The sequence below is a fragment of the Paroedura picta genome, chromosome 3 (assembly GCF_049243985.1).
Source record: "Paroedura picta isolate Pp20150507F chromosome 3, Ppicta_v3.0, whole genome shotgun sequence".
In the NCBI taxonomy this organism is placed as follows: domain Eukaryota; kingdom Metazoa; phylum Chordata; class Lepidosauria; order Squamata; family Gekkonidae; genus Paroedura; species Paroedura picta.
Genome location: NC_135371.1, coordinates 58,841,033 through 58,868,813, shown reverse-complemented (window position 1 = coordinate 58,868,813; position 27,781 = coordinate 58,841,033). Strand labels below are relative to the sequence as shown.

General features: G+C 44.5%; 1 protein-coding gene across 3 annotated transcripts in view; it reads right to left on the bottom strand.

Annotated features, from left to right (window-relative positions):
• The window catches only part of PCBP4 (poly(rC) binding protein 4), a 56,801-nt gene that overhangs the window by 10,639 nt on the left and 18,381 nt on the right, over positions 1-27,781 (bottom strand). For all 3 annotated transcript variants that reach the window (XM_077325871.1, XM_077325870.1, XM_077325872.1), the window contains 9 exons: positions 9,947-10,118; positions 9,405-9,428; positions 9,290-9,322; positions 7,897-8,013; positions 7,356-7,487; positions 6,737-6,865; positions 5,725-5,799; positions 4,558-4,602; positions 3,513-3,588 (listed from right to left, as the gene is read on the bottom strand). In XM_077325871.1, coding sequence (XP_077181986.1) covers positions 3,513-3,588; positions 4,558-4,602; positions 5,725-5,799; positions 6,737-6,865; positions 7,356-7,487; positions 7,897-8,013; positions 9,290-9,322; positions 9,405-9,428; positions 9,947-10,057 — 742 coding nt within the window. In that variant the 5' untranslated portion in view covers positions 10,058-10,118. The remainder of the gene's footprint in view (positions 1-3,512; positions 3,589-4,557; positions 4,603-5,724; positions 5,800-6,736; positions 6,866-7,355; positions 7,488-7,896; positions 8,014-9,289; positions 9,323-9,404; positions 9,429-9,946; positions 10,119-27,781) is intronic.

Sequence of the window (27,781 nt, the reverse complement as noted above, 5' to 3'; positions counted from 1 at the left end):
CATCCCACACTGCAGTGCAACAAGGAAGGGAAAGCAGAATTTTGCAATTTCCCTCATTGTGGAGCAAACTAGACAAAAATTTGTGCCAACTCCTGCACAGCCACAGGTTGCTGCCGACGTCGTGAGGAAGCAGCACTAAAACCCACAAGCAATGAGGCTGCGCAGGAGCAAATCCTCGTGTGGAACCGGTCCGTATGAATCTGATATTTTATACAATAGGGTCATTGCTAAAAGAACTGTCTCTCAATTGTGCATAAAGAAGTCTGAGAGCTGTTAATTCACCACCCAATACAGCCTTCTGTCATATGTTGTTGTTGTTGTTATTATTATATTTAAATTTATTGCCCGCCTCTCCCTGAGGGTTAAATTTTATTTGTGGACTCTTTTTTTGACCAGATGAATTAATCAGTTATTTTTTCCTCAAGTACATGTCTTGTATTTACATGTAATTACATGCCTTGTAATTCTGAGTAATATTGATAAAGGAATGTGTTTATCTTGCTTTTTTCTTTTTATCAGCATTTACCTCACTTCATTCCTAGCATAAATATCCTTTTTCAGCACTCCAAGCTACACATTTGCTATACCTTGGGCTTTTCCACATGGATTATTTCCATTGGTCATGTCTCCACACTGCTTTGGTATATCCCAAATTCTGCACAAATTTTTACATCTTTAGTTTACATTTTGGATTTTTGGGTTTTTTTAAAAATTCCCTGTGCTTTTTTCTGGTTCTTTCACAAAAATCTTTTAACCTGATCTTTTTCTAGAAACGGATTTTGAGTCGGCTTTTTTCTTATGCATAATGTTTCTGTTGGTTTTCTTTATCCCACCCACTCCCACCTACTTCCAGTCCATTTTTCAATAACTGAATCATTGTCATCATGAAACCGCTCCCTCTCCTCCTCTCCCCATCCTGAAGACAAGTGGTTTCAGTTTTTCTTTTTTCTTTTAAAGGCCCTGAAATATCAGGATATTGATGCAGTGTTATAATGGTAGTTTAAACAGGTTCTCTAAATACCCAGCTTTCTTTCTTTCTTTCTTTCTTTCTTTCTTTCTTTCTTTCTTTCTTTCTTTCTTTCTTTCTTTCTTTCTTTCTTTCTTTCTTTCTTTCTTTCTTTCCCTTGCGGCTCGTGGTGGGTCACAGTGTCTTAAAACCCCGTTAAAACCCCATCAAAAGACATAAAAATACCCCCAACGTGACAGAAAAATAAAAACCCCACTCCCGCCTCCACTACTAGAGGGGTGGAGAAGGAGGTGAAGAGCAACCCCTTTCCTCCCTGAGGTATAAGAGAGAAGGCATTTCTCTGCAAGGAAAGGAGCTAACAATGCAAATTAAAAAGAATGAAAGCTGGGAATTTGGAGAACCTGCTTAAACTACCAGTACAACATTACATGGATATATTGATATTGTAGGGCCTTTTTTTTAAGGAAGGGGGAGTGCTGGGATGCCACCAATAATACCACCAATGACAACTGACCCTCCCTTAAAAATCCTCATTATTTAGAGCATACGAGGAAGCAAATAAATTGACCACAACTGTGGAAATCCACAGGGAGGGGCATGCATACGGAAGAACTGTGCCCAGACTGATTCCTGTGCCTGTGTATTGGCTACCAAGAAAAGCAGGAGTAAATCAAATGTGCAGAAAAGGTCCTTGTTATAATAGAAAAGTCCGACTTCTGATTCTTTTATTTACAGTAAGTGCAATTTTACTTTCAACTAGCAGTCTTCTAGTCCATGATATCTGTGCTATTCTTCCAAAGTTTGGATTTCCTATAGATCACTTTTGCCCCTCTCCCTGAATTCATTTTTATACAATACTGTTCTCTGAAAAAGGGTTTTCACGTTTCCCAAGAAATATTTCTAGTCCCACCTATTGTTACATTGATTCTCAAGTTCAGTTCATCATTAACCTTAGAGATCATACATATATTGGCCAACAACCAATTATCCACTCTTCATTTTGCGCTTTGAATCAGATCATGTGAATGGGCTTCTACTTCAATATCCCCTCTGCTTGGAACCCTTTCAATAAATGGAGGGGGGAAATCAAACCTTGAAAAGACTTCAGGAACATTGTGTTGAACAGAGGTAGTCAAACTGCGGCCCTCCAGATGTCCATGGACTACAGTTCCCATGAGCCCCTGCCAGCAAACGCCATGGACATCTGGAGGGCCGCAGTTTGACTACCCCTGGTGTAGAATGTCAAAGTTCTTTCCTTCAGGGTATTATAGTGCTCTGCATTTCCAAAGTTTGCCTTTAACATCCCATAATTTACATGGAACAATTTTGGTGTTAATTCTTGTAGTGAATTTAGTAAAGACTGTTAACAAATATTTGCTGCATGAACTGGCATGGATCTTCTTTCTTTTGCATAAATACATCCACACACACATTCAGGATCTTTTATTTTAATGACATAGAAAACAGTCACACCTTCTGTCTTGGTGGTGCATAAGCCAGATTGCCTACTTCCAATTTAGCCTTTTCTGGATATTTTCAAAGGCAAATACTAACAAAACTAATCCTCCCTCCATGCATATACACATTAATGATTTGGTATTTTATTTAATTCTTTAGAGACTGGACATTTCCTTCTGCAACTTGTTAACTTTTTTTTAAAGAACAGTATACCAAAACCAATAGTTATCTGAAGCAGTAACTCCATCCTCCTCCTTCCCACTTTGTAATTATTACTTGTCTTTGAATAGGAATGTTTGGGACTCTCAGCACATTTTTACTGATCTTCTGGATATTAGCCCTGAGACTGATATTTTTTCCTATTGGGATCCTGGGCTGAATCTGCACTTACTTTGTTTATTCCTGCTGAATTTAGATCGATTTGAGCTCGGGTCTTCCTCACTACTTTCCCCCGACTTGAAGCAGAAAGTGCTCTGCACCATTCAGGGAGCCAAGAGAGGGGAGGGTGGGGGATTTCTCCTCTTTTGAAAGCCGGAGGAGAAGCAGCACGAGGGCTCTTTCTCTAACGAGCGTGGGGAGCTGAGGGAGGGAGCCGAGCAGACAGCCAGCCTGCCAGACAGCCAGCCAGCAGCCTCTCAGAGAAGAGGCAAATCTCTGCTGGTTCTGGAGCACAGATTCCAGAGGGAAACAAAGAAAAAATAAATCTTGGGAGGAAAGGTTCACAACCAGGAAGCATTTGAACTGATGCCCCAACCAAGCAGGGCTTTTGGACAATATTGGAGGCTTGGCAGCAAGTTAGTTCAGGGAAAAGCAGAGAGCTGTACCTTAAGTCATATGATTTTAAAAATATCGAGGGTTAAAAGCACTCCAGGATATCGCGAGGAAAATGTAGGGCCACTCTGGATCAATCATATTTGTTGCAGAGGGAAAATCTGAATTGCCCAAAATCAAAATGGAAATCACATTCCGTGTAGACGGCAGGGACTGAATCAACCTGGGATTGCAATAAAAGTTCCATGCAGACTCCACCATGGGAGCTCAAGTGATCTTATGGACTCAGACCGAGGGACTGCAGTAAGTTCCTCACCTGCTACTATAGACGGAGTTTGCCCCAAAGAAGAAAATGAGACAGGGTGCCCAGAAAGCTGCTGTAACTTCGTCACCTGCACAAGAGGAAGAAATTAGCAAAGTAAAAGGAAGCTCTGCTTCACCATCTCACTGCTGAAGATTAATGTGGCAAGTGAAGCAAAAGCAAAGGAAACATCTGACTTTGCCTAAATTAGAAAAGAAAAAAAGATCGCTGTAGGTAACTTCTGGCAATGAAGCTGGAACCTTCAGTATGGATCCAGCCATGCTTAGGATATGAAGGATAGCAGATTCTGCATGCAAAGGACTACAGAAGAAACAGTAGTCTTCAGGATAGTTGGCACTGCAATTCATTAGTGGCCATCAGCTACAGACACCAACTGGAGGATTATCTGGGATCCCAGATCTGGACCCCACAAACACTTTTATCTGGCTCCTCATATGACTGAGAAAAGTGGTAAATGTCACTTTTGAGGGAAACAAGCAGGGTGACTATGCATATATTTTATAAGGAATGTACTGCATTGCTGTATCATACATATTCCAGAAAGAAAAAAGGATCACGGCAATCAGTCTTTTAGGGGAATTTTCCAGGAAACATTCTAGAGCACCTCCTGCACCCCTCTCATGCCAAAATGATGACCTAATAACTTCCAGGTGCATGTGATCCATGCCTGTAGATTCCTTACTACCATGGGATGTCAGCTTTTCTAGAGAATGGGACCAAATGAAAGTGTCCAGTTTACAGAACAAGTGCTGGACAGACTGGGCTCAAGACTATAAAAGTTGGCCATGATAAACAGAGTAAGTGAACTGTTCTAGTGTTATTGCCTTTTATCATAGACTTTGCCATGCTCTGTCACCTGGATAACAGAAGGGGCCGATGGCAAAAGGGCAGGATGGCAAACCCATAACAGAAAACAGGCATGAGACTTGAGGGGTGGCAAAGGCCTGGAAGAGCTACGAGCAAACACCTAAATATGAAACCACTTAATAGCATGAGTTCAAAATGTAAAGATCCATTTGAACAGAAATTTTGGACTTACTTCAGCTTGAGACAAGCCACTGTACTGTGCTTGCATGGAGAATCCCTGAAAGAGAAAAGGGTTTCAAGTATGCATGCCAAAGAATCTCCCAGGAAAGAGGAGAAAGGACCAGTAAATCAGATAGAGGAAAGATGCTATAGAAATCCTATCTGCATCTCCTTCATCAAGCCTGTAACATCTAAACAAATTCTATGATTTTATTTATTTACTACATTTTAATCACATCCTATCTCCATGGCATATATCAGCCTCCCCTCCTCCATTTTATCCTCCCACCAACAACCCTGCAAGGAAGGTTAGGCTGAGAGAGCATGTCTGGCCCAAGGTCACTCAATGGAGTTTACGGAAGTACGTTGATAAGTCACTTAACCCTAGTTGGCAAGTGAAGTGAGAACAAAGAAAAACTTTATCTAAATTAGAAAGGAGCAAAAGACTGCTATAGATAACTTATAACACTGAGGCAGGATCCTTCAGCATGGATCCAGCGATGTTTGGGGCATCTCAGCCTAGGTCTTCTAGATCCTAGTCTAACTCTTTTACAACAGCACCAGATTTTATTTCATGTCCTTAGTTATAATGTTTGCTATGAAATACATACTATACACAAATACATGCAAATGTAATTTGGTTTTATTCAGCCACTTAGTACTGCATTGTTTTTATAAATCTGTATCAACTCATAACATCCTTAGCTACATGGTACTCAAGTTTTAATTTTAACAGCAGTGAACTTCAGCTTGAGTGGCAATTTTGCCTCACTTGGCAGGTGTCATGGATGATGGGGAAGAATTTTGCAAGAACAGCAATTTTTAAGAAAGCGATTTTTTCCTCCAAGCAGATCCCACCTCACCTCCTAGCCCCAAGCATCTAGTGAAGTAGCCATACAAAGGATACAAATTCTCTAACACAAACTCTCTGCAATAAGCATGGATTAAGTTTTTGCTCTATCAAGGTTAACTGACTTGACTGTTTTCCTGCCTGTTTTGAGGAAGGATAGAAAGGAGAGGCACAAATGGAAAGAAGAGAGTTCGTGGTTCAGGTACATACTAGACTGGATTCGTAATTTATGTGCAAAGTCTTGGAGCAAGGCCAGAACCAAAGACTGTGGGTACACTCCCCTTTTAACCTGAACAGAAAATGCTCTCCTGACAGGTATGTGTCCCTTACCTGATTGGCTGAGAGGAGAACCGGTCCCAAGGAGAGCCCGGGATGATAGGGAATAGTGGCTCCTTTTGGTGGTGACTAAAGGAAATCAAAGGAGGAATCAGTGTGCTTTTTAAGAAAAGCCATTCATCTTAATACCCATTCCTTCCTTCCTTCCTTCCTTCCTTCCTTCCTTCCTTCCTTCCTTCCTTCCTTCCTTCCTTCCTTCCTTCCTTCCTTCCTTCCTTCCTTCCTTCATTCATTCATTCATTCATTCATTCGAATGTATTTTATCCAGCCGCCCTTCCTGAAATGAGATAGTAAATATAATTCTCCTCTTCTCCATATTATCCTGATAAAATCTTCTGAGATGTCTGTTGACAAAAAGTAACTGGCCTAAGATCACCCCCATTAGGTTTCATGGCAATCGGGGATTTGAGCTCAGATTTTCACAGTTCTAATCTGGCACTCTAACCACTATACAGCACTGGAGTCAATCGTGCTCACTATTTTCTAACTATTTTTAGCACTCATAATTTATAGGATATGATGATAATTCCTGGAGATGAGTACTGTGTTGATGAAATGCCAAATCTGGGATACGATTAATTTCAGTAATTAACAGTTATGGGGAGATCTCAGTATAATTCAGGTGTTCCTATGAAGAAGGTTGCACTATTATTCCTGTGTTTTTGCATTTCATTAGCATGGCTAGCAGGATGGGCTCTAGCTGAATGGGACCTCAAAAGAAGAGGGGAAGGATAAGTATAGCAAAGTCAATTGAGAAAAGACATTGTCCACTCTAGTATTGGGGATGGATATTCCACTAACATTTATATAAACTGAAGCCCCCTAAATTGTTGGTAAAAGTCTGAAAGAAAATGTAGGCCAATCTACTCCAAACTCAGATGAATACTCATTCACTAGGTACCACTTCTTCATGGTGAGAGGAAAAGAGGGCACATTGTTAAGTGTTCTCTCTGCCTGATAATGACAGAAGAGGAATTAAGTGGAAGGCAAGGGATAAGAAACACACCTCTAGGATAACAGCACATATCTGTCGCACACACTGGATAATGGCATCTGGTACTCCTGAAACCGTCACAGCTCTCTCAGTGGAGTTGGGGAGAAGGTCTCCAGCCACCTGGACTTGTGCTCCTGTGGTCTGCAATGAAAATGGGGCCAGAAACAAAACCTCAGTCTCTGTTTGCAAACTCTGTCCACATGGAGATAAACCCAGTCAAAAACAGCGCCAGACAGATAACAAGGGCATTTCAAAAGCCCACACATTTAGTCAGAGAACCCAAGGGCTTCATCTCGTGTCACATTTTGCAACACACTAATCAATCCAAACACAAATGTTTTAATTTGATCAGTCTTTCTTTTTATAAGCTGAAAAGAAAACTCGTCGTTTTCCAGAAATTCCTACTTAAGAAGGAAGAAGGCTATAACGGAGTAGTTTACAGACAGCAGACAGAGGTGCAGCTTTTCAGTATTTAAAAAAAAGAAACTCTGGTAGAATCAAGCTAACAGGAACTATCAAAAAGTGTCACTACATCAAAAACCATATAAGGGGCACTGGTGGTCTTGACCATGTAAGTAAGTTACAGAAAGGAATGCAGTAACAGGAATAATTAATACATGGAAGTCCTCACCTCTCGAATTTCCTTTATTTTGGCTCCTGCCTTGCCAATAAGTGAACCACACTGGCTGGCTGGGATGACTAGCCTAAGTGTTACAGGTGGTTTGGATATAGTGCTCCCATTGGTAGGGCCTGTCCCCAGGTCCTGAAATAAAGCAAAATCAATGGAGTGAACTTTAAAAAAATAATCTTTCCATCACAATTCCCCACAATTACTGGCAAGAATATAGCATTCTATGTTGTACCCTTTGTTCCAGGTACTTGAAGCTAGACAGTGGTCAGTGCCATGCTGGGTTAACTTGGAATGGTCTGGTTCTTCTCTTCTAGATCTCCAATATTATTGTTTGATTAGTCACTAGACTAAGAAAAGCAGGTAAGAATATTCAAGCTCACAACACATATCACATTGCCAGAAATCCAAAAATAGTTAGGAGTATTAATCGGATATATGGTACAAAACCGCCCATTTATTTTGTTTTTATCCAATGATGGAGAAAGGTGACATTTCTCACAATTGCTGTGTTGTGCAGAATCATTATCTGGGGTTACTTTACCTCTTCCAGCTTAAAAGCAATCATAGAAACAGCTCTGAAAACAGCATCAGTGGATCCTGTAATAGTGGTGATTCGCTCTGGAGAGGATCCTTCTGAAATGGTGATCCGGGCTGTACTCTAGTAACCAAAACCAGGAGAAATAATAATATCTGGAAGATATGTAGCACTTTCCCTACTTGTTCTGAGAAACAAAAGTTAACGGTGTTCACACTGAATTTGTCATCAGAGGGGGAGTTAAGCCTTCAACAATATGAATATGTCTCTTGCAACAATTTGAACTCCCCAATGCTATTTTCTTTTCTTTTTTTATGTTGTTGTTAGTTGTGAAGTCATGTCCGACCCATCGCAACCCCATGGACAATGATCCTCCAGGCCTTCCTGTCCTCTACCATTCCCAGAGTCCATTTAAGCTCACAGACCATTTAAACTCACATTTTTTATGTGTTTACCTCAAATCAGTGCTTGGCTGAAGCTGGCAAATTCAGCAGCAGGTAAGCCCTGCCTCATTTATACTGAAAAGACCTGTAGAGAAAATTGTGCTTTGTGCAGACCAAGCTCTGAAAAATAGTCAATATTCTCAGAAGGGTTGTCAGGTCCTTCCTGGCAACTGGTGGAGGATAGGAGGGAGCTTACCAGTAGACAGAAGGCCTAGGCTACATCACCAAGGTCACATAGGAAGTGACATCAACATGCCCATGATTCCCAGGTGATGCTCCAGAACTAGGCAAAACCTCAGTGCTAAAACTGATTTCTTCCATAGAGTTTTTGTTCAAATACCAGAGAATCATCCAGAAGTCACTGCCACAATGACATCATTTCCTGAGCAACATGGCCTAGACCTTCTTTCTACTGGTAAGTCGTCCCCCCCCACCCCAGCCAGCTGATCAGCAACTATGGGTCAGGGCCTGGCAGTGGGGAACGCTGCCTCCATGGGGAGGGGGGGAGGGGGGTGACAAACCTAATATTCAATGAAATGTGAGCACATTCTTCAATGAGAGATATCGCTCTCGCCCACTAAACACAGGCTTCATGATCTTTAAGTTTACTACAGTGAGGAAGTTAGAAGGATATGCATTCATTCTTCAAAGCAACATATACAATTATGTAGAATAATGAGCTAACTTCAAAGAAATGCTGACTCAGCTTTCTGTCTCATTAGACTCCCTTCATAATTCTCTCTCTGGATCCTCATTTCCCCTACAATAGCTTTCTGCATACAAAATGACCAGAATTGCACATATGTTTTATATCATACCACATCTGAAAACCAACCAGCTGGCACCTGTGAGCCTGGCATCCCATCCCAACCCCATCCCGACTGAGAGTGGGGCTACTTTTAATTATTTATTTATTTTTGCATTCATACACTGCCCTTTTCTCCCATTGCACTTACTTGTTCTCGTATCTTTTTCACTGTCTCTCCCTTCTGCAGAACAAGAAATTCTATTAGACTCACACACTGGATATAATTTTTAAAAAGCCATGACACATAGCAATATCAGCCTTACCTTGCCTATGATACTACCAACTTCCTGCAAAATATAGACAAGAAAAACTGGATTAGGGAAAATTTATGCAGTAGCAATTGTTTATGCAATGCCAAACTCTTCTTCCCCCCAAATGAGAACATGAATCATTCTTGAATGAGAAGGTTGACATTTTTCCTGGTCATTGGCCCTTTCACCATCTTTATTATCAGGGATTTCCTCTAATTTTTAAAAGAAATCACACTGGTAAAATTGCACCTTCTAACTGAAATACCTTGAAAATTTCATCAGCATATTTATCTTCACAAGGATTAAAACATTTGCTTCCTAATCCCACTGCTTCCCATTTATTGCAACACAGCATTTGTGTAGAAAGAATGTTTAAACCCCCCCCCCCTTCTGATTAGCCGGCAGGATAGTGGCTGATTAGGTTTTGGAACTTGGAGTTGGGTAACAACGAATGCTTTTTACCTGGACATGGCAGTCCTAGTGCAATGGAGGTGTCCTCCTGCCTGCAATGGGAACAGGGTTGCTGCCTAATATGGAAATCCCAGTGTATTTACCTTTCCATGCATAAGCATCCGGAGAGTGAGGGTGATACTGAGTTCTGTTTCATCTAGTCCATTATCCGAGCCACTCATTCTGTCTGGTGAGGCCATGGTGTAGGAATGCATGGACCGGCTTCTAAGGAAACCAACACCCTGTGGCGTTTAGGAGGTGCTGAAGCCGCCAAATCTGTAGACAGAGAGAGAGAGAAATGACAGAGCTCATAGGAAACATTACTTGTAAATCAGCCCAACTAGCTGGCAGGGTTGCAGATTAGTGGTTGAGTTTCATTCAACATCCTTTGATATTTCCTGCTCCAGAGCACTCCAGAGAATAATGATTGTGATGATAAAAGGATTTATCACACGAGTAAACACAACTTTTTTCCAGATGTAACTCTCAAAAAAACCCTTCTTAGAACCTCTGCGAAACCCAAAAGACAAAAGGCAAAAGGGGTAAAGCTCAAATCTGTTCTCCCTCTCAACCAGGTTGGGTTTTATTGTGGGGGTCAGAACCTCAGTACCCTTTCAAGCTGGACAAACGCTCTGCCAACCATATAGTTTTAACAGACACAGGGCTAGAGATGTATCATAGGTCCTGTTATGAGACTTGAGTTATATTTTGCAACTGTGGGGTGGTCATATTATATGAGAAAGGTGGATTGGAATGCAGAGTGATGACTTCAGTTAGTGCTGAATGCCCAAAGACGTCCCTTCATCACAGATTATGTGAACTGCAATGGGGCTCTTATCACAGCTACAAATGCAAAGGTATTCATCATGGTAAAAGAATATTCACACACTAGGCTTCCATAGATTTTTTGTTTTATGAAAAAGCCCCCTGGTGGCACTGGGCTGCTGGTGGCTATGGAGCACTGGACATGGATAATGATGCCAATATAAACAGGACTGGGGGAAATCAGAGCTTCCCCATCCACACAGTGGCAACCCTGACTTGGCTGCCATCTGTCCCAAAAAAGGTAGGAAGCAGATTTAGAGAAAACCACAGCAAGACCAAGGGAAAGCTGGAAGATACTTGAAAAGCTTCACCATACTATGTGGATGTAGGGAGAATAAACCCACTTCCCATTAGGACCCATCTTCTTAAACTGGCTTTTTTTTGGGGGGGGGGTTCCTGTTTCTTACTACCCGAAGGAGTCTCAAAGCGGCTTACAATCACCTACTCTTCCTCTCCCTGCAACAGACACCCTGTGAGGCTGAGAGGGCTCTGAGAGAACTATGACTGGCCCAAGGACACCCAGCTGGCTGCATGTGGAAGAATGGGGAATCAAACCCCATTCTCCAGATTAGAGACTGCCACTCTTAACATCTACACCAAGCTGGCTCTCCAGGGATTTATTTTGTTGCCTGGCTCCCAGTATGTTCAAACCCATGGTAGAGAGGCAGACACAGCACCTGAAGCTGTTTGGTATCTGTTTGCTGGTATGTGTATTGTATTGCTATTACTATTTTTACCAGTCATATCCAGATGTGAATATTATTGAAGCCTGCTGTTTTGTTATAAGGTGTTCATAATATATTCCAAGTGTTTAATTGGTCATCCAACTGGACTTTGTGGCTTATTATGATTTTTCACTTGTTGAGTAGGGTGTTTTGAACTGTTATTATATTAAACTATCTGTGTACTGCTTTGTGTACACCATGGAATTGGTCATTATATTGCATATTGCAATATATATGGTCCTTTACAGGTTAACAGGACTTGGTGGGAAAGCAGGGTAGATACAACTCATCTCCCAGCAGAAAAGCCATCCAGGACGGTCTTTAGATATGTGGATAACCTAGGCAAAAAAACAAATATAAAGACAAAATAGAGCTGCAGAAGTCATATCACAGCTTCAGAGGCTTGAAAGACTAAATCCTCCAGGGTCACTTTCTCTTGAGAACAGAAAAGACAGCTGATTTATTGTTATGGGGAATGGAAGAAAGGAACTGGGTCTTCTTCGATTTTTCTTCACCTTCCTATATTTGACTGGGAGTGTTCAGCTCTGTCAAAATGGTCACTATGAACATAAGTTGCTAAGAAAAAAGAATGAAGCCCCATCCCTGAAACAGAGATATGAACCCACTGATTGTTTCCACACTAGCAATATCATTCAGATTTGCCTTTTTAAAAGGCCAACATTTTCATCCATTTCTGCACTAAAATCCACCTTTCCAGACACAGACCTGAATCACCCTCTCATCACGCAGTTAAGGAATTCTTGGTTGCAGTGATTTCATTTTTCAAGGTGGAAACTAATTTGGAGCTGTCCAATGAAGAAATGCTTTCATTTGAGTTTTTGTTCCCATATACCATTTTCAGTGATTTGTGCATGCCCCCTTCCTCATTGCCAGCCTCCCTCCCTCCCTGTCCCCAAACATCTGACTTTTTAAAAAGGGGTTATTGCATAACAACACTGTCTCTAAGTAAAAACAACAACAGTAGCAGCCTTGTTTGCTACACTGCAGTAGTGTTGTAATTAGATAACCTGTTTTTGTAAAAATAAACACAAATATACTTGGAGGGAGGGGAGAGGTAATCGAGGGCACAGAATGATGGAATTAGGTGCAAGCGGGCATCATTCTGCAAAAAACCCCAACCCTTTTTTGAAAAAGGGAAAGAAGGAAAGCATGATGGGACGCTACCTCCTTCCGACTCAGATGCGGAAAACATATGGCGAGTTTCAGCCTGGCAAAGGGAGGAAAGCCTATATACAAAAAGTCTAGCATTGACTCCTAGCATCCAAAGAAAATCCAAAGTGAGGCTAAACAAGGGTCCATTCCGCACAACTTAAATGTAGCCAAAGTCTTACCTTTGTCAAACGTACAGGAAACTCACAACAAACTTCTTAATACAAAGAGTTTTATTGATAGCACTATACGCAAGAGACTGAGAAGTCAAATCTGCCAGAGGCCAGATTTGCCCCAGCTTATCAATACATTTCTCCCGCCCAAAACTTGACAGTTCCCAAGGGAGGGGGCAAGAGAGAAAAGACATATGTGTTACATAAACAGGATTTCGCTCTCCCAGCCTTGAAGAGGTGACAACAACCCCGCGAGCCCACAACAAGATAAGGTTAACATAACATCACTATTCAATTTTATAGCTAGCAAACTACAAGGCCTGGGCAAAGAGGCGCCAGGCCCAATCAAGCAATATAACTGACATGGAGGAACTCAGGCTAATTTATGACAGAGATTCTACAATCCTGACATCCCTCCGCATTAAAACAAACTTCCCTCCCCCACCTAGCCTGCATCAACCGGGCGAGGGCAATCAGGGAACGCTCGATGGAAAGCCCGGAGAAGGCGGGGCGCCTTCACGTTCCCAGCCTCAACCCACTCTTTGTCTCCTGAGGGGAAATCCTTCCAATCAACCAAGTACTGGAGACGACCCTTGTGCACACGAGAGTCTAAAATCTGGTTGACCTCATAATGGGTGTCTTTATCGATGTATATTGGCACAGGCGTAGCTGGAGGGGGGTGCCACTCGTCCGGATCAGGAGCTCTCCGCAGCAGGCTGGAATGAAAAACCGGATGCACATTCCTGTAAGTTTTTGGCAAGGCTAACTCCACAGTTACAGCATTAATCAGTTTTACCACCTTGAATGGCCCCACATACTTTGGGCCAAGCTTCTTGGATTTCTGTTGGCACCGCAGGTTCTTGGTGGACAAATAGGCCAGGTCTCCCACTTTCCACACAGGCGCAGATGCCCGTTTCTTGTCTGCCTGGGTCTTATAGGCTTGTTTTGCCTCTTCGAGGCTAGCAACTATTACCGGCCAACCTGCACTGATAGTCTCTGCCCACTTATTGATTTCAGGAGCCTCGGACGAATTAAGCTCCCAGGTGGGCGCTGCCACTAAATCGGTCCCGTACACTACCTTAAAGGGAGATACGCCTGTCGAGGCATGGGCCCCATTATTGTAGGCAAATTCAGCTAGTGGCAATAGGGCAACCCAATCGTCCTGCTGATGGTTGATGAAACAGCGCAAGTATTGTTCCAGGATCTGATTAACCCTTTCGGTCTGGCCATTCGACTCCGGGTGATAGCCCGAAGTAAGGGCTTGCTCCACACCTAGCAGTCTCAAGAGCTCCCGCCAGAACTTGGCAACGAACTGGGGCCCCCGATCCGTCAGTACACGTCCCGGGATCCCATGCAGCCGTATCACGTGGGTTACGAATAATGAAGCCAATTTAGCTGCTGAGGGCAGGCTTGCACACGGGATAAAATGAGCCTGCTTGGAAAAAGCGTCCACCACCACCCAAATGACGGTTTTCCCCTGGCTGGGAGGTAAGTCAGTGATAAAGTCCATTGTGACATCCGTCCACGGTCGGGAGGGGGTGGGCTGGGGCTGCAATAGTCCTTTTTTCTTTCCACCAGCCGGTTTGGAGGCGATGCAAGTGGGGCACCCCTGCACGTATTTTTCCACATCCTTACGCAGAGTTGGCCACCAATAATGTCTCCTGACCAGGTGCAGGGTTTTCACAAACCCAAAATGTCCAGCGGTTTTTGCATCGTGGCAAAGTTTTAAAACGTCCCCGCGCGCCGCTGCTGGGACAAAAAGCCGCTCGCCTTTGAAAAACAACCCCCCTTTCTCAACAAGGTCTGGGCGGAGGGAGTGGAATTCAGAGTCCTGTGACACCTCTTTCTGGACCCAACCCCCTGGGATGGACGTTCCAGACTTTGTTTGGCTGCGCGTCACCGCGGTCATTCCCAGTAGGGCGGGGGTAAACACTGTATCCACCAATGGGTCACGTTGGCTGTTGTACTGGGGCAGGCGCGACAGGGCGTCCGCCAAAAAGTTCATTTTGCCCGGCAGGTGCTTGAGGGAGAAGTTGAACCGAGCGAAAAACTCCGCCCACCTCATCTGCTTCGCTGAGAGCGAGCGGGGCTGCTTGAGCACCTGGAGGTTTTTGTGGTCCGTCCATACTACAAAAGGGACTGCGGACCCCTCCAACCAATGCCTCCAAGTGGACAAAGCTAATTTCACTGCAGCCGCCTCTTTCTCCCAAATTGCCCAGTTCCTTTCAGCCCCTGAGAATTTTTTAGACAAATAGGCCAACGGGTGTAACTTCCCGTCCTCCCCCTCTTGTAGGATCACGGCCCCCATTGCCACGTCCGAGGAATCTACTTGCACGGTAAATTGTCTAGTGGGGTCGGCATGGGCCAGCACCGGTTTGGAGGTGAATAATAACTTCAGTCTGTCAAACGCTTCTTGGCATTGGGCGGTCCACTGGAGTGGCGCCCCAGGGCGGCTCGCTGCTTTTCCCCCCTGTTTCGTTTTTAGCAGGTCAGTGAGAGGCAATGCCACTTTGGCAAAACTGGGGATGAACGTTCTGTAGAAGTTAGCGAACCCCAGGAAACGTTGCAGTTGCCGCCTAGTGCGGGGGGGTTCCCAAGCTAACAGATCCCGCACTTTGCCTGGGTCCATTTCAATTCCTGCCTGGGAAACTCGAAAACCCAGAAACTCCACTGCATCCCGGTGGAATTCACATTTCGAAAGTTTGGCGAACAATTGGTGCTTCCGTAAACGGCGGAGCACTTCACGGACCAAGTTAGCATGACTCTCAACATTTTCAGAATACACCAAAATATCATCAATGTACACCAACACCCCCTGATACAGTAAATCGTGCATAATTTCATTGATCATATTCATGAACACGCCCGGAGCGCCGGCGAGGCCGAACGGCATTACGGTGTACTCAAATTGCCCCAGGGGGGTGTTAAAAGCAGTCAGATATTCATGTCCTTTCTTTATCCGGACCCGGTAATAGGCCTCCCTCAAGTCCAGTTTCGTGAAAATCCGCGCCTTCCCCACGTGACCCAATAAGTCCTTTATCAGAGGCAGCGGGTAGGCGTTACAAGTAGAAACAGCATTCAAGCCCCGGTAGTCAGTGCAAAGGCGCAGCGAACCGTCTTTCTTTTTCACGAAAAGAACCGGGGCCGCCAAGGGCGAGGTGGCTGGCCTAATAAAACCCCTCGCCAGATTCTTATCCAAGAATTCCCTGAGCTCAGCCATTTCCCTCGGACTCATGGAATAAAGTTTGGCTTTGGGGAGGGGTTCCCCTTTCTTTAACTCGATGGCACAGTCAGTCTTACGGTGGGGGGGAAGCTGGTTGCACTCCGCCTCCGCAAATACGTCTGCAAAGTCCCGATACTCCGGAGGGAGAGCCCCCGCCCCCACGGTCCCTAACGCTGCCATTACCCCCTTGCCCGGGAGACACGGTGGCCGAGCGTGTTGCTCGCAAGCAGGGGAGGTGAATTCCACAGTCCCTTCTTTCCACTTCACCAGGGGGTCATGCTCCCTTAGCCAATCCAGCCCCAATACGCATGGGAAAGCAGAGTGAGGCGCTACCAAGGGTTGAATCTGCTCCCAATGTTTTTTTATGTCCAAGTCCATGGGGCGCGTCTTCACTGTGGCTTCCCCTCCGGGAGCACATTTCCCATCTAGTTGGGTGATCGGCAAAGGCTCCCCCAACGGCACCTTCCCCACCCCCAGAGTCTCGGCAAGTGCTGGGCTCACCAGGGATTGAGTACACCCTGAGTCCACGATGCAACGGACTCCCACCGTTTTCCCAGATTTGGGGTTGGAGAGATTGGCGGGTAGGAGCAGTAAGGGGGAATCACTCACCGCGCGTTTGCCCCTGTTGGCGGCCTGCTGGCGGGGCACCTTTACAGCAGACCGTCTTCGTTTCCCGACTGCTCCTCAGCTTGATCCTCGTCATCCTGACCACTGCCCTCCTCCGAGTCGTCTACCACCGGTACAGCACCGACCGGCACCAGTAGAGACTTGGCACTTTTCTTCGGGGTGGGTTTCTTGGTGGGTTGGGCTTTCGACGGGGGGCTGCTGACAGCTCTCGCCCCTGCCGCCGCTTTCGATGGGCATTGTGCAAGGAAGTGCCCAGCTTGGCCACATCCCAAGCACAGCCCTTTCTCCATGCGGCGAGTGCGCTCAGTTGGCTCCAACTTCGCTTTTGGCTTGACTTTAGCTGGGGTGGAGGTTTTTGCCCCAGCCTTTCCTGCCAACACCTGGACCATTGAGGCCCTTTCCAGACGATTCTCCATCTCACCAGCCAGTTGGACCCACCCGTCGACTGTAAGCGGGTCGTCTAGCAGGAGGCATTTGTTGGCCAGGTCTGGTGAGAGACCCCCCACGAACGCAAGCACGCGTTGGGGCTCGGTCCAGTCCGGCACCGAGGAGGACAGCTCCTTAAATTCTCTGGCGTACTCGACCACTGACAACTTTCCTTGCCGGTGAGCTCTAAGTTTCTTCTCCGCAGTCTCCCTTTCAAACGGTTCCACGTACATCTGGCGCATAGAGCGCAGGAAGTGGTTGTAGTTGCGGATGGCTCGTGGGTTGTAACGGTACAAGTCCAGGAACCACTTTGCAGCCTTGCCCTCCAGGGCTTCCCCCACAAACCGCACACGCTCAGCGTCGTCATGAAAAGTGAACCCCATGTCCATCATGTAGGCCTGAAGATGCACCAGGAACGTAGGAAAAGCTGCGTGGTCCCCCGAAAATTTAGCCTTGAATTTATAGGTGTTCCGCATCTCTACCCCCCGGAGGTGAGGAGGCAGGCGTCCCTGGCCCCAATCCGCCGGGGCCGGGGCCGGGATTCTCGCACCACGGCCGATGCCTCGTCCCATTCCTGCCGCCGCTCTCGCATCCGCTGCCGCCCTTGCTGCCGCCGCCGCCTCTCGTGCTGCCGCCGCCGCCGCTGCTTCGGCTCCCGCAACGTTCGCCGCCGCCGCTGCTGCATCCTCTCCTCCCGCGCCGTCAGCTCCGGCTCCATCACCCTCTCCGCCACCGCCGGCGTCCTCGCACTCCTCTTCTTCGTTCTCCCTCTGCGCTCTCGCCCGAGCCGCAGCTTCGGCCTCGATCTCCCTCTGCGCTCTCGCCCGGGCCGCCGCCTCGGCCTCCGCCGCTGCTTGCATGGCCGCCATCTCACGTTCCCGCAGGGCGAGCAGACCACCCGACCTCCGTCCACTGGTGTCGTGCGCACCACCACCAAGCACCTCCTTCAGGAGGCGTTGGGTTCGGCGTTGCTCCTCCGGATCCAACCGACCCGATAGATCCTGCAACCAGTTGGTCACCCTGTCCAGCTTGTACTGCAGGTCCTGTGTCTCACCGACGGGCTCCAGCCCGTAGCTAGGCATTCCGAGATGTTCCGGCCACTGTTCATCCCCAGTGGGGCGGTCATACTTCGACAATCGCCTGCGTTCGGTGACGTGCCGCTCCAAAAAATCCTCGGGCCCAGGAGTTGTTCCTGACACGGCCCTGAGCATGCCCGAGCTGTACGGCCCTCCACTAGCACCGTCGCCCTGGGAGAGGTCCCAATCCAGGCCCTCTCCTTGCTCAGTGAAAGTATGTCCTTTGCCCTGCATATTGGCAGGTGAAAGGAGTTGTGAGATTTGACTTAATGTCAATCAATCAATCAATCAATTTTATTTACGGTCATAGACCAGCCAGTAAAAAACATAAAATTACAGATATAAAATCAATTATAAATGGGTGAAAACTAAGAAATAAGAACAATTGTATATGGATCCAATATAAAAGCACTAGGGAACAGGGTTGGTCCAGCTCTGCCTTATTTTTATAGCTACCCAAGCAAATCTAGCAATAATTTTTGTTAGATCTTTATTTGTGTCTGAAAGTAGTAGCCTAAGACGCTGTTTCCTCAAACCTCTGGGGCATTCTGCGAGCAATGGGGCCAGTGAATTTGTACGGAGGTGACGATAGAGCCTGCACTCAAATAGGACATGTTCAGCTGTCTCTATTTGACCTTCGCCACAGACACACTTACGTGCTTCTATCGGTAGCCCCTTGAACTTTCCTTCCAGGAATGCGGAAGGGAGGGCATTATAGCGGAGAAGAGTAAAAGATCTTCTTTGTTCAGAATTTAGAAGATCAGTTAAATATGGCATTAAGACAGCCTTATTAAGAAGGTCTTTCCCAAAAAGTGGGTCCAATATCTTATTGATATCATGCTGTCTTTCTACATCTATTACTCTGTTCCTTATTAATTCTTTCGCTTTGTCATGTCCCAGGCCCAAAATAAATTGATAGGACAGACCATAGGAGCACAGCTTCTCTGGTAGTGCTTTTAACCAGGGGGCGACAAATGAATCTGTCAGTAGGAGGCTGATAAGACCCCTCTGCCGAAATACCAGTTTAAGCCAGAACATAAGGGTTGCCATCCAGAGCCTAGTCTGAACATTAACCATTCCAGTCTCTATCCTAATTGCGATATTGGAGATGTTATTTGGCAATTGGAGAATAGTTCTCAGAAATTTAGACTGGACCTTCTCTAGGTTAGACAGATTACCAGAGATGCTTATTGGGGCCCCATAGGTTAGTTGTGCAAGAGCTTTAGCCTTAAAGATGTTGATAGCCGCTTGTATGCATCTTCCACCTTCCAGATTGTAAGCCGTGACTTCTTCGGGTTGACTTAATGTCAAACGTACAGGAAACTCACAACAAACTTCTTAATACAAAGAGTTTTATTGATAGCACTATACGCAAGAGACTGAGAAGTCAAATCTGCCAGAGGCCAGATTTGCCCCAGCTTATCAATACATTTCTCCCGCCCAAAACTTGACAGTTCCCAAGGGAGGGGGCAAGAGAGAAAAGACATATGTGTTACATAAACAGGATTTCGCTCTCCCAGCCTTGAAGAGGTGACAACAACCCCGCGAGCCCACAACAAGATAAGGTTAACATAACATCACTATTCAATTTTATAGCTAGCAAACTACAAGGCCTGGGCAAAGAGGCGCCAGGCCCAATCAAGCAATATAACTGACATGGAGGAACTCAGGCTAATTTATGACAGAGATTCTACAATCCTGACAACCTTTTGTAAACGCTATTAATTTAATGTTCCGCATGACGTTGTAAACAAATCGCAAAACTCCCGCCAAACTCCAGCAACAATTGGAATTTTATAGCGTATAGGGGGAAATCCAGAAAAGTGGATTCCCCACGGAAAAACCACTACACTTCTGAGCACAAGCTGCAACACATCAGCAAAAGACATGTGCGTTCTCAAAATAGTGGCAGAAAGAATGTCCCTCCCTAGCTCTTGCCCCTGAGCTTCCAGAGATGCAATCGCCACTCCCCCCCTTAAACCGTCGAAAGCAACGAAAAAGCGAGGCTTCTTCGGCTGAAGTCCCTCCACAGAAGTGCTGAACAGTAAAATAAAGCTCCCTTCTGCAATTGTCTTTAAAGTTTCCAAATACAACCCCCTGTTTGACATTGCCCATAATTTCAGCCAGAAATTGCACCCATGGGGAGAAATCTTTTTTTTTTAACTTGAAGAGCATGTAAACGATTAAGCACCAGCTCCTACGCCAGCGAAAAAGGTCTTTCTGAGACATTGAATGAACAAATATTTGTTGCTACTGGTGTTTTCGGGTTTTTTTTAAACAGTTTTTAAGGGGAAAGGGGTTTTTCGGGAGTACAAACACAACAGTTCATTGGCTGTTCTGTTTGATTGACAGCCAGGGGTGGGAAGAAGCATGGAAAAATATTGCCTCCTACTGGGACTTCAATATTCCGCAAGAATTGAAGGTGTGTGGAATGAAGAAATTCCACTATTAAATATAGCGTTTCTGCATACTGCAAACATTTAGCAACATTGGTCATTGTGCGGAATGGCCCAAGGTATATCTCAAATGTAGAAATGGTAATTGTGTGAATTCTTGTAGGAGAAAGAACCTATCCTTACTTTAACAGAAAACAGGGTCAGAAGATTGGTGTTTATATTTTTTCATTTGAATTGTTGCTCAGATGTGCTGTGTAAATAGACATGCATGCTCTTCTATTATTTTATTAAGCCATATTACAAATTGGAGGCTGCCAGTCTGATCTCTGTAATCATTCCACTCCAAATTCGGACATGCTTATTAGGGAGAAGCAAAGGGGAGGAACAAAGTATGACCCCCTCCATTCCTGGAGAGCATCTGTTAGTCCCCACAGCAGCTAGAGAGATAGCCAAGTGGAAAATGCAATCATAGCAGAGGCTGGAAGTGGCAAAGCAGTAAAGAGTGCTAAAGTGCTAACCGTTTAGCAGGAGATGCTCTTCTAAGACTAGAAAGTGGCAATGACCAATAGAAAATGGAAAAAGGAAATAAACAAAGAGAAGGAGATGGGCCGGAGAGAGAGAGAGAAAAAAAGGAGATGGGTTAAATAGGGCCCAAGAAGGCTGGACAACTTATTCTCTCCCACATGTGCATGAATAGAGGGCCTTGAAAGAGCCCTTCTGCCACACAGGGCATTCCAAAGTTGAAGGGAAGCTACTGAGAAAGCCCTGCTCCTCACAGAGAACAGTTTACCCACGTTGGTATCTTAAGCAGAGCATAGTTTCAGTTTAGTGGAGATCTGCATGAAGTGACACTTTTTGTATATTTGATTGTATACTTTATTGTCTGCTAATTGTTAATAAGGAAGTTTCTTCATTAAGCTCTGATGGCTTGAAGGCTGTTCTGTTCAGGGAAACATACGTGCTAGCAAACGTGGGGTTGAGACTGATCTTCTTCAGTTTGTGTATTTCCTTGTGAGTCTATCGGTGAAAAAACAATGTGGATGTTTTACAGACAGTGACTTTTACCGCATGCATTATTTGCCCTAGATTCAATGCTGTTGGGAAGTGGACCCCCATCCCCTTCCCCACAGCAGTAAGGTGGATTACTACACCTCTGAAATATCCCCTAGATTTTCTCTGATATCAATATAATGATATAATGGTATATTGCTATCTGTACTACCAGTAAAATAAAATCCCTGAAAAAGCTTCCTGGGTACAAGGTGGGGAATGGCTGCTGCACTGTAATGGCAGCTGCAGCAAAAGTGGGCTTCCAAAGGAAACTGTTGCCCATGGGACAGCCCAACCAGGCATGGGTTTATGCACAAACTGAGTAAACTGCAGTTTAGGGAATTAGATTATGAAGGGCTTCTATGCATAATTTAAAAAACCTAAATTACCTTTCCCCCTTTTTTTTTCTTTCGGTGTCGCCGTGGTTTCTCCTGAACTTGACAGTCTAGGGCAGAGGTGCCAAGCTGTGGCTATTCAGCTGCCCATGGACTACAATTACCATGACTACAATTACCAATTGGCAGGGGCTCATGGTAATTGTAGTCAATGGCCATCTGGAGATGAGGCTTCAAGTGAATGGCACTTGTTTCAAAGGAGATGCCTCTGTTTTCTGTAGCGGTACTCCCTATCTGAGCCCCCATTCTCAATGCATAAATAAAGAGATATCCTGAGGTCTCGAGTTTCCGTGTTCTCTCATTCAAAGAAAATGGAAGTCTGCACCTGGAAATTCTCATCCCTCAGGAAATGACAGTATTATTTGAGGCTACTTCCTTTAAAGCACTCCATAACATGAGGACAAAGCAGAACATTGCTGAAGGGCAATGGATTTAGAACTAGGAAATCCTTCTTTTGCCAGCATGTGTACTCTAGCAGCACAACAAAAGCATTGCAGGTGTTAAAAATAGGACTGGGTATAAGATAAAAGACTATTTTGAAACTCCAGACCATCCAGACAATCTGGTCTGATGCTACAGGATAGCCCAAAAGGCCATATTCAGTCTTTCAGAGAAACCATTTTCAAGAGATCCAAAGAACTAATCCCCTTCGGAAGGAATCTTCACTCAGCATATCCCTAATCTGTACAATAAATGCTAGCAAGTTGAACAGGGTAAGATGCCATCTCTTTCGAGGGAACGGCAAACATTGTGACAGTAGCCTAACGAAAAACTTAAATTGTTTTACAACTGAGTCCGTCAGTCAGTTACTCCAGAGTTCTGTGTTTTAAACTAATTAACATTGATTGATTAAATGCAAATGCTTCAGGCTAACTGAGCAAACCTATCAGTCTAAGGCCCATGACGTATGTACATCTTGCTGCAGATATTCAGAGCGGTAAACCTTTAATCTTGACTTTGCATTCTGTGCCTGCCAAACATGCCATTCTTTTTCCTCTAGTGTATTTATTCTGTGGCTACAATTTTAAAGATGCTCTTTTCTAAACTGGATTGGAACATCATTTGTAATGAGTGGGAGGCAGTGTTCAGAGTTTTTTAAAAATTACAAAATTGCCCTATTGCAGCTGGGCAGTAGCATTCAGCAAGTGCCTCATAGTTCAGGTTTTGCATTTTAGCGTTAGTTCACTGAATGACAGGAAACAGAAAGGACTACAGGCAAGGGAGGGGGCAAAGGGGGGGGGACCTGATGTTGAAATTGACAAGCCTTTTTAAAAAACTGTCAAGCAGTTGCAAAGCCCAGTTTTCCATATTGCAGAGTACTAGGGGATCCTCTGCTGTGTTATCAGCCACTGTGAAACATGGGAAAGATTCACATGAACTAATAATATGGGGGGAAATATCTTGTGTGTACAGAATGCATGGCAGAACCCACTGACAATGCAAGCTATGATCATTGGCAACATGTGTATGTGTGTGTATACACACCTACTCAGCCACACTTGGCACAGATTGAGGGGGGGGGGGGCGGAGTCCTCTGGCAGAAGCCTGGTGAGCTTTTACAGTCTTGTCCTAAATTTGGGTGTTCTTATCCTCATTCCAGGATGCAAACAACCAGCCCGCAAACATCCCTTTTACTGTCTTGCAGCCTTTCCTCCCATTCTTTTCCTGGCAATTGGGATAAAAACCACCTGCACCTCTCCTTTATATCTCATTCATATCTCCACAGTAAAAAGAGCTGGAAACGTCATTGTTTGCCATTGTAAACTGGGGCTTCAGAGGAACTCTAATTTTAAAATGGAAACAAGAAACTGGCCATTCTAAAGCACAATCAATTTGAAATATCTTCCTCTGTCTCCCTTTATTGGTGCCTTCTGACAGCTGGTGAAGACTTTTGTTTCACTTGGCATACCTCTAATAACTATTGCAATTTCCCCCTGGTTCTTGTGCTGTTTGATTATGTGCTTTTATTGTATTATTTCATAATTTTAAATGTTTTTAATTGTTTTTATGTGCACCCCACTGGGGGGCTACAGTTACAATGGTCTACTCTAATGATTGTTTTTAAACAACCTGCAAACACTGTGGCTACTGCTGGGAGACTGGGGCAGGGAAATTGTGGGAAGCCCTGTCATGTGGAAGACAGCAGAAGCAGCAATACTACAATTATAACTTCAAGGTAAAAAGTAATTTTGTTTGTTTGTTACTTAATAGAAGAAATGACTGAAGATAGAAAACACACAGAATAGCTTGTAAGTTAGTGAGCAATGCACAGAAGAGCGAGAACAAGAGAATAAGCACAGCAAAATATCTAAACAGGGAGGGATAGACTCCATTTTCAGCAATAAAAAGGAAGACATTTTGCAGATTCATCTAGTCCTCTAAATAGACAGGATAACCACAACATAAATATAAACATGTATGCCACAAGCTCTTCTGAATATAACCCTTCTGATGATTCGAAACAAATGCAAAGCTTCCTCTCAAGCAAGCCTAGCAATTTGCCAGTCTAGACTTGCCTAGCATAGGCCAAAGGCAGCTTGAAGACTTGTGGCTCTATGAGTTTCTGCAGTTAAAATTTGACCCTAAATCTGGAAGTGGAAAATGTGGTGCATGTTTCATGTCTGTGACAAAACATTCTACCTTATCTTGAAACATTCACATGTCACAATAAATCACTTGGCCATAGAAGATGCAGCGATCTGTCCTTTGTCCTATGTACAGTGCATGAAAGAAATGGAAGGAAAACATTCAAGTAGTTAGAGGCTCTCTTCAATGCATCCTACTACACTGCCAAGAATAGCCAATCATTTACAGACCTTGGGGAAATAATTGGACTGCTAAACAAATCTGAGATATAAATAAGTGACCGGTATGCAAAGGATATGAGATGCATGGAGATTATCAGCAACACAATAAATGTACTGAGAAACAAGCTGTTGTTAGCAATCAGCTAAGCATCCTCTTAGATGGTTCCACAGACAACGCAACTACACAAGAACTAGTTATTTTTGAGAGCTAAAGGAAAGGAAATTTAAAGAACCATATTTATCCTATAACCGCAGATGTTACTTTGGATTAGGAAGTGAAAAGATGAGGAAATGAGGTCTAGAGTGGCAAACCAGAAAATGGCTAGTTGCAGTTGGGGGCTCTGATTGCTGCCCCAGAAAATGAACTGGATACAAAATAGAGGAAAGTGTGTGTGTGTGTGGGGGGGGGGGGGTTCAAATGAAGAAAAATCATCCTTCATACAAGAAACAAGTTTACAATGCAATCCTACACCAAGGTATACCTTTCCGACTTTCAAAGATAATGTGCTTAGAATATGAAGCTGCTATTAAAGTTCTCAGGAAGGAATTGGATATTACTAATTTGAAATGGTTTGATTTTCTTTCTGTAGAAGAAATGTCTATGCTTTTAGAGAGAGATGTTTCCTGGAGGAAATCTACTTTAATCTTGGAAAAAACTAGGAAATTTCCATTTTAGACTGAGGGCCTTTTCGCACAGGGATCTTTGTTGCAAATTGTTTGCGGAATGAAAAATCGCCATTTAAAATAGTGGAATTCGTCGTTATGCATACCTGCCTTTTTAGTGGAATCAGTTGCGTTTTTTAGCGTTTCCCACAGGCTTCCGGTCTCGGCAGAAATCGCTAGAAAGGAAGCGCTATTGCCAAGCTCGTCCCGCCCCTGGCCGTCAAGCAGCCAATGGGCAGCCGTTAGCATGCTCCCAAACAGCCCCTTTCCCTTTAAGAAAGGTTTAAAAAAAAAAAAAACGACCCATAGCAACGAATCTAGGTAGATTCGTTGCTACGGAGAGACCCATCCAGCTGCCTAATGTGAGCTGTCGTTTGATTGTATGATCGTTTGCACGCTGCCTCGAGTGATAAAAAAAAAATCCCCCCCCCCTCTCACGGGCCCGATTTTTGGCTGAATTTATTTGTAAAAAATAAAGGGACTTTATTTCAGCAAACGGGCTTTTCAGTGGTTTGTGCTTAGTGACTAAAGGTGAAGGACTGAAGCCAGGGAAGCCTCTAAACAGAAAGAGGCTCGCCGGTGCGTTTATCCCCGCTCGCTCGGAGAAAAAAAAATGGCGATCGCTTCGCCGGAAGTTTGGAGGAGAGAGCCAGGGGGAGGGACTTTGAAGAACCAGCAACAATGGTAACGCACAGGTCTTTAGCGCTACTGTTGCAGATTGGTTGCAGGAGTGTATCGCTATCCGGAGGGTGAATCCACTTTTCTGGATTCCCCTGAAAGCGCCACAACGAAGCGCTTTTTGCTGATTGGTTTCAGGATTGTTGCAGATTGTCTACGACGTCGTGGGTTATGGCAAATTAGTAGCGTTTCCAAATAGCAACCATTGTGCTACTTTGAAGCCGTGCGAAATGGCCCTGAATATTGCTGTTTGTTCATTCAGACTTTTTTGGTGAATATGGTTGGTTGAAGGAGAAAGTAGGGATGGGCACAAACCAGTTCATGAACCAAAATTCAGCACAAACTTGAAACAGTTGGGAGCCCCCAATGTTCGGGAAGGTGCCTTCCCTGAATATTTACTGTACTTTTATCCAGTTCAGCTATTTGAACCATTTAAACAGCTGATGTGCAGACCCAGATTGGAAGTGGGGGGAAGCAAAACCATCCATTGAAATGGCTGCAAGCCATTAAACTGGCCAGTCCCTCCCCCGACTTCCAAGCAGGAGGAAGTAAAACTATCCTTGAACTGGCTGCATGTGCACTCATCAACCAGGTGGGTCCACCCATCAGGTGGATCCGTCCCTGAACTGAGCAGAGCCAGAAATGCCCCAAACTTGCCATGGCTGGGAGGAGGTGATCACTTGGGAAGTATTATTTATTTATTTTTATTAAATGGTTATGAGCCATTAAAACCTAAGCGCTCTGTTAGGATGAAATGACTTGTCTGTATACTCCCAAGTTGTACCTCTTTAATGAAGTGCTCTCTCTCTCTCTCTCTCTCTCTCTCTCTCTCTCTTACACACACACACACACACAATTCAGGATGTGGCATATGCACAGGAAGAAATAATGACAGGATAGCTAAATTATACTAGTTCATCATGCACTTTTCAGCAGCAAATTGCATGAAAAACTGTCAGTTTGGATGCATCTTAAGCATATTAATGGCAAGTCTCCAGTGACATGAGAGCCAACAGCTGATATCTGCTTTTGTGCCATGAATGTCAGTTTTCTCAGTGGTTGCACACGGAACCCTGTACAGACCTCACCTTTTACCCTTTTCTTCTGATGGCGTATCAGTGAGCACAGCTGCTGTGAAATGCTTTTTTTCCTTTATGTAGCAGCCCACTTCAAGCTGCCACTCAGACTTGCAGACAGCTAATTATTGTAAAATAAAAGCAATCGAGAAGTGTCAATCCCACACATACAAAGGGGGGGGGGGGCGCTAAAACACACTTAATATTTAAAATGTTTACAAACAGTTCCTGCTGAAGTAATTATTACAAAGCAAGGAAAGCTACAGGCAAGACATGCACCCTTACCACACTAGCAGTCCTAATAATAAATTCCATGCCTGTGGGACAGCCAAGTGACATAATAGCCTCTATAATCCCCAGGAAGGGGAAATGCATGACACCTCGCCACGTGTGTTCACCCAATTATGAAACAATCAGTTAAATTATCAGGCATTGCTTTTTGTTGATCTTCCTCATTCAATATAGGGGGGAGTGTGAATGTAAGGGAATATTCCTTGCAGCATGTACAAGGAATAGCAATGTTTATTTTTGCTCTGATGTCACAATTTTACAGTCCAAAACTTTTCAACATGGAATCCCAAATTCAGCAGGCAATTAAATGATTTGACTACATCCCATGACATCATCAT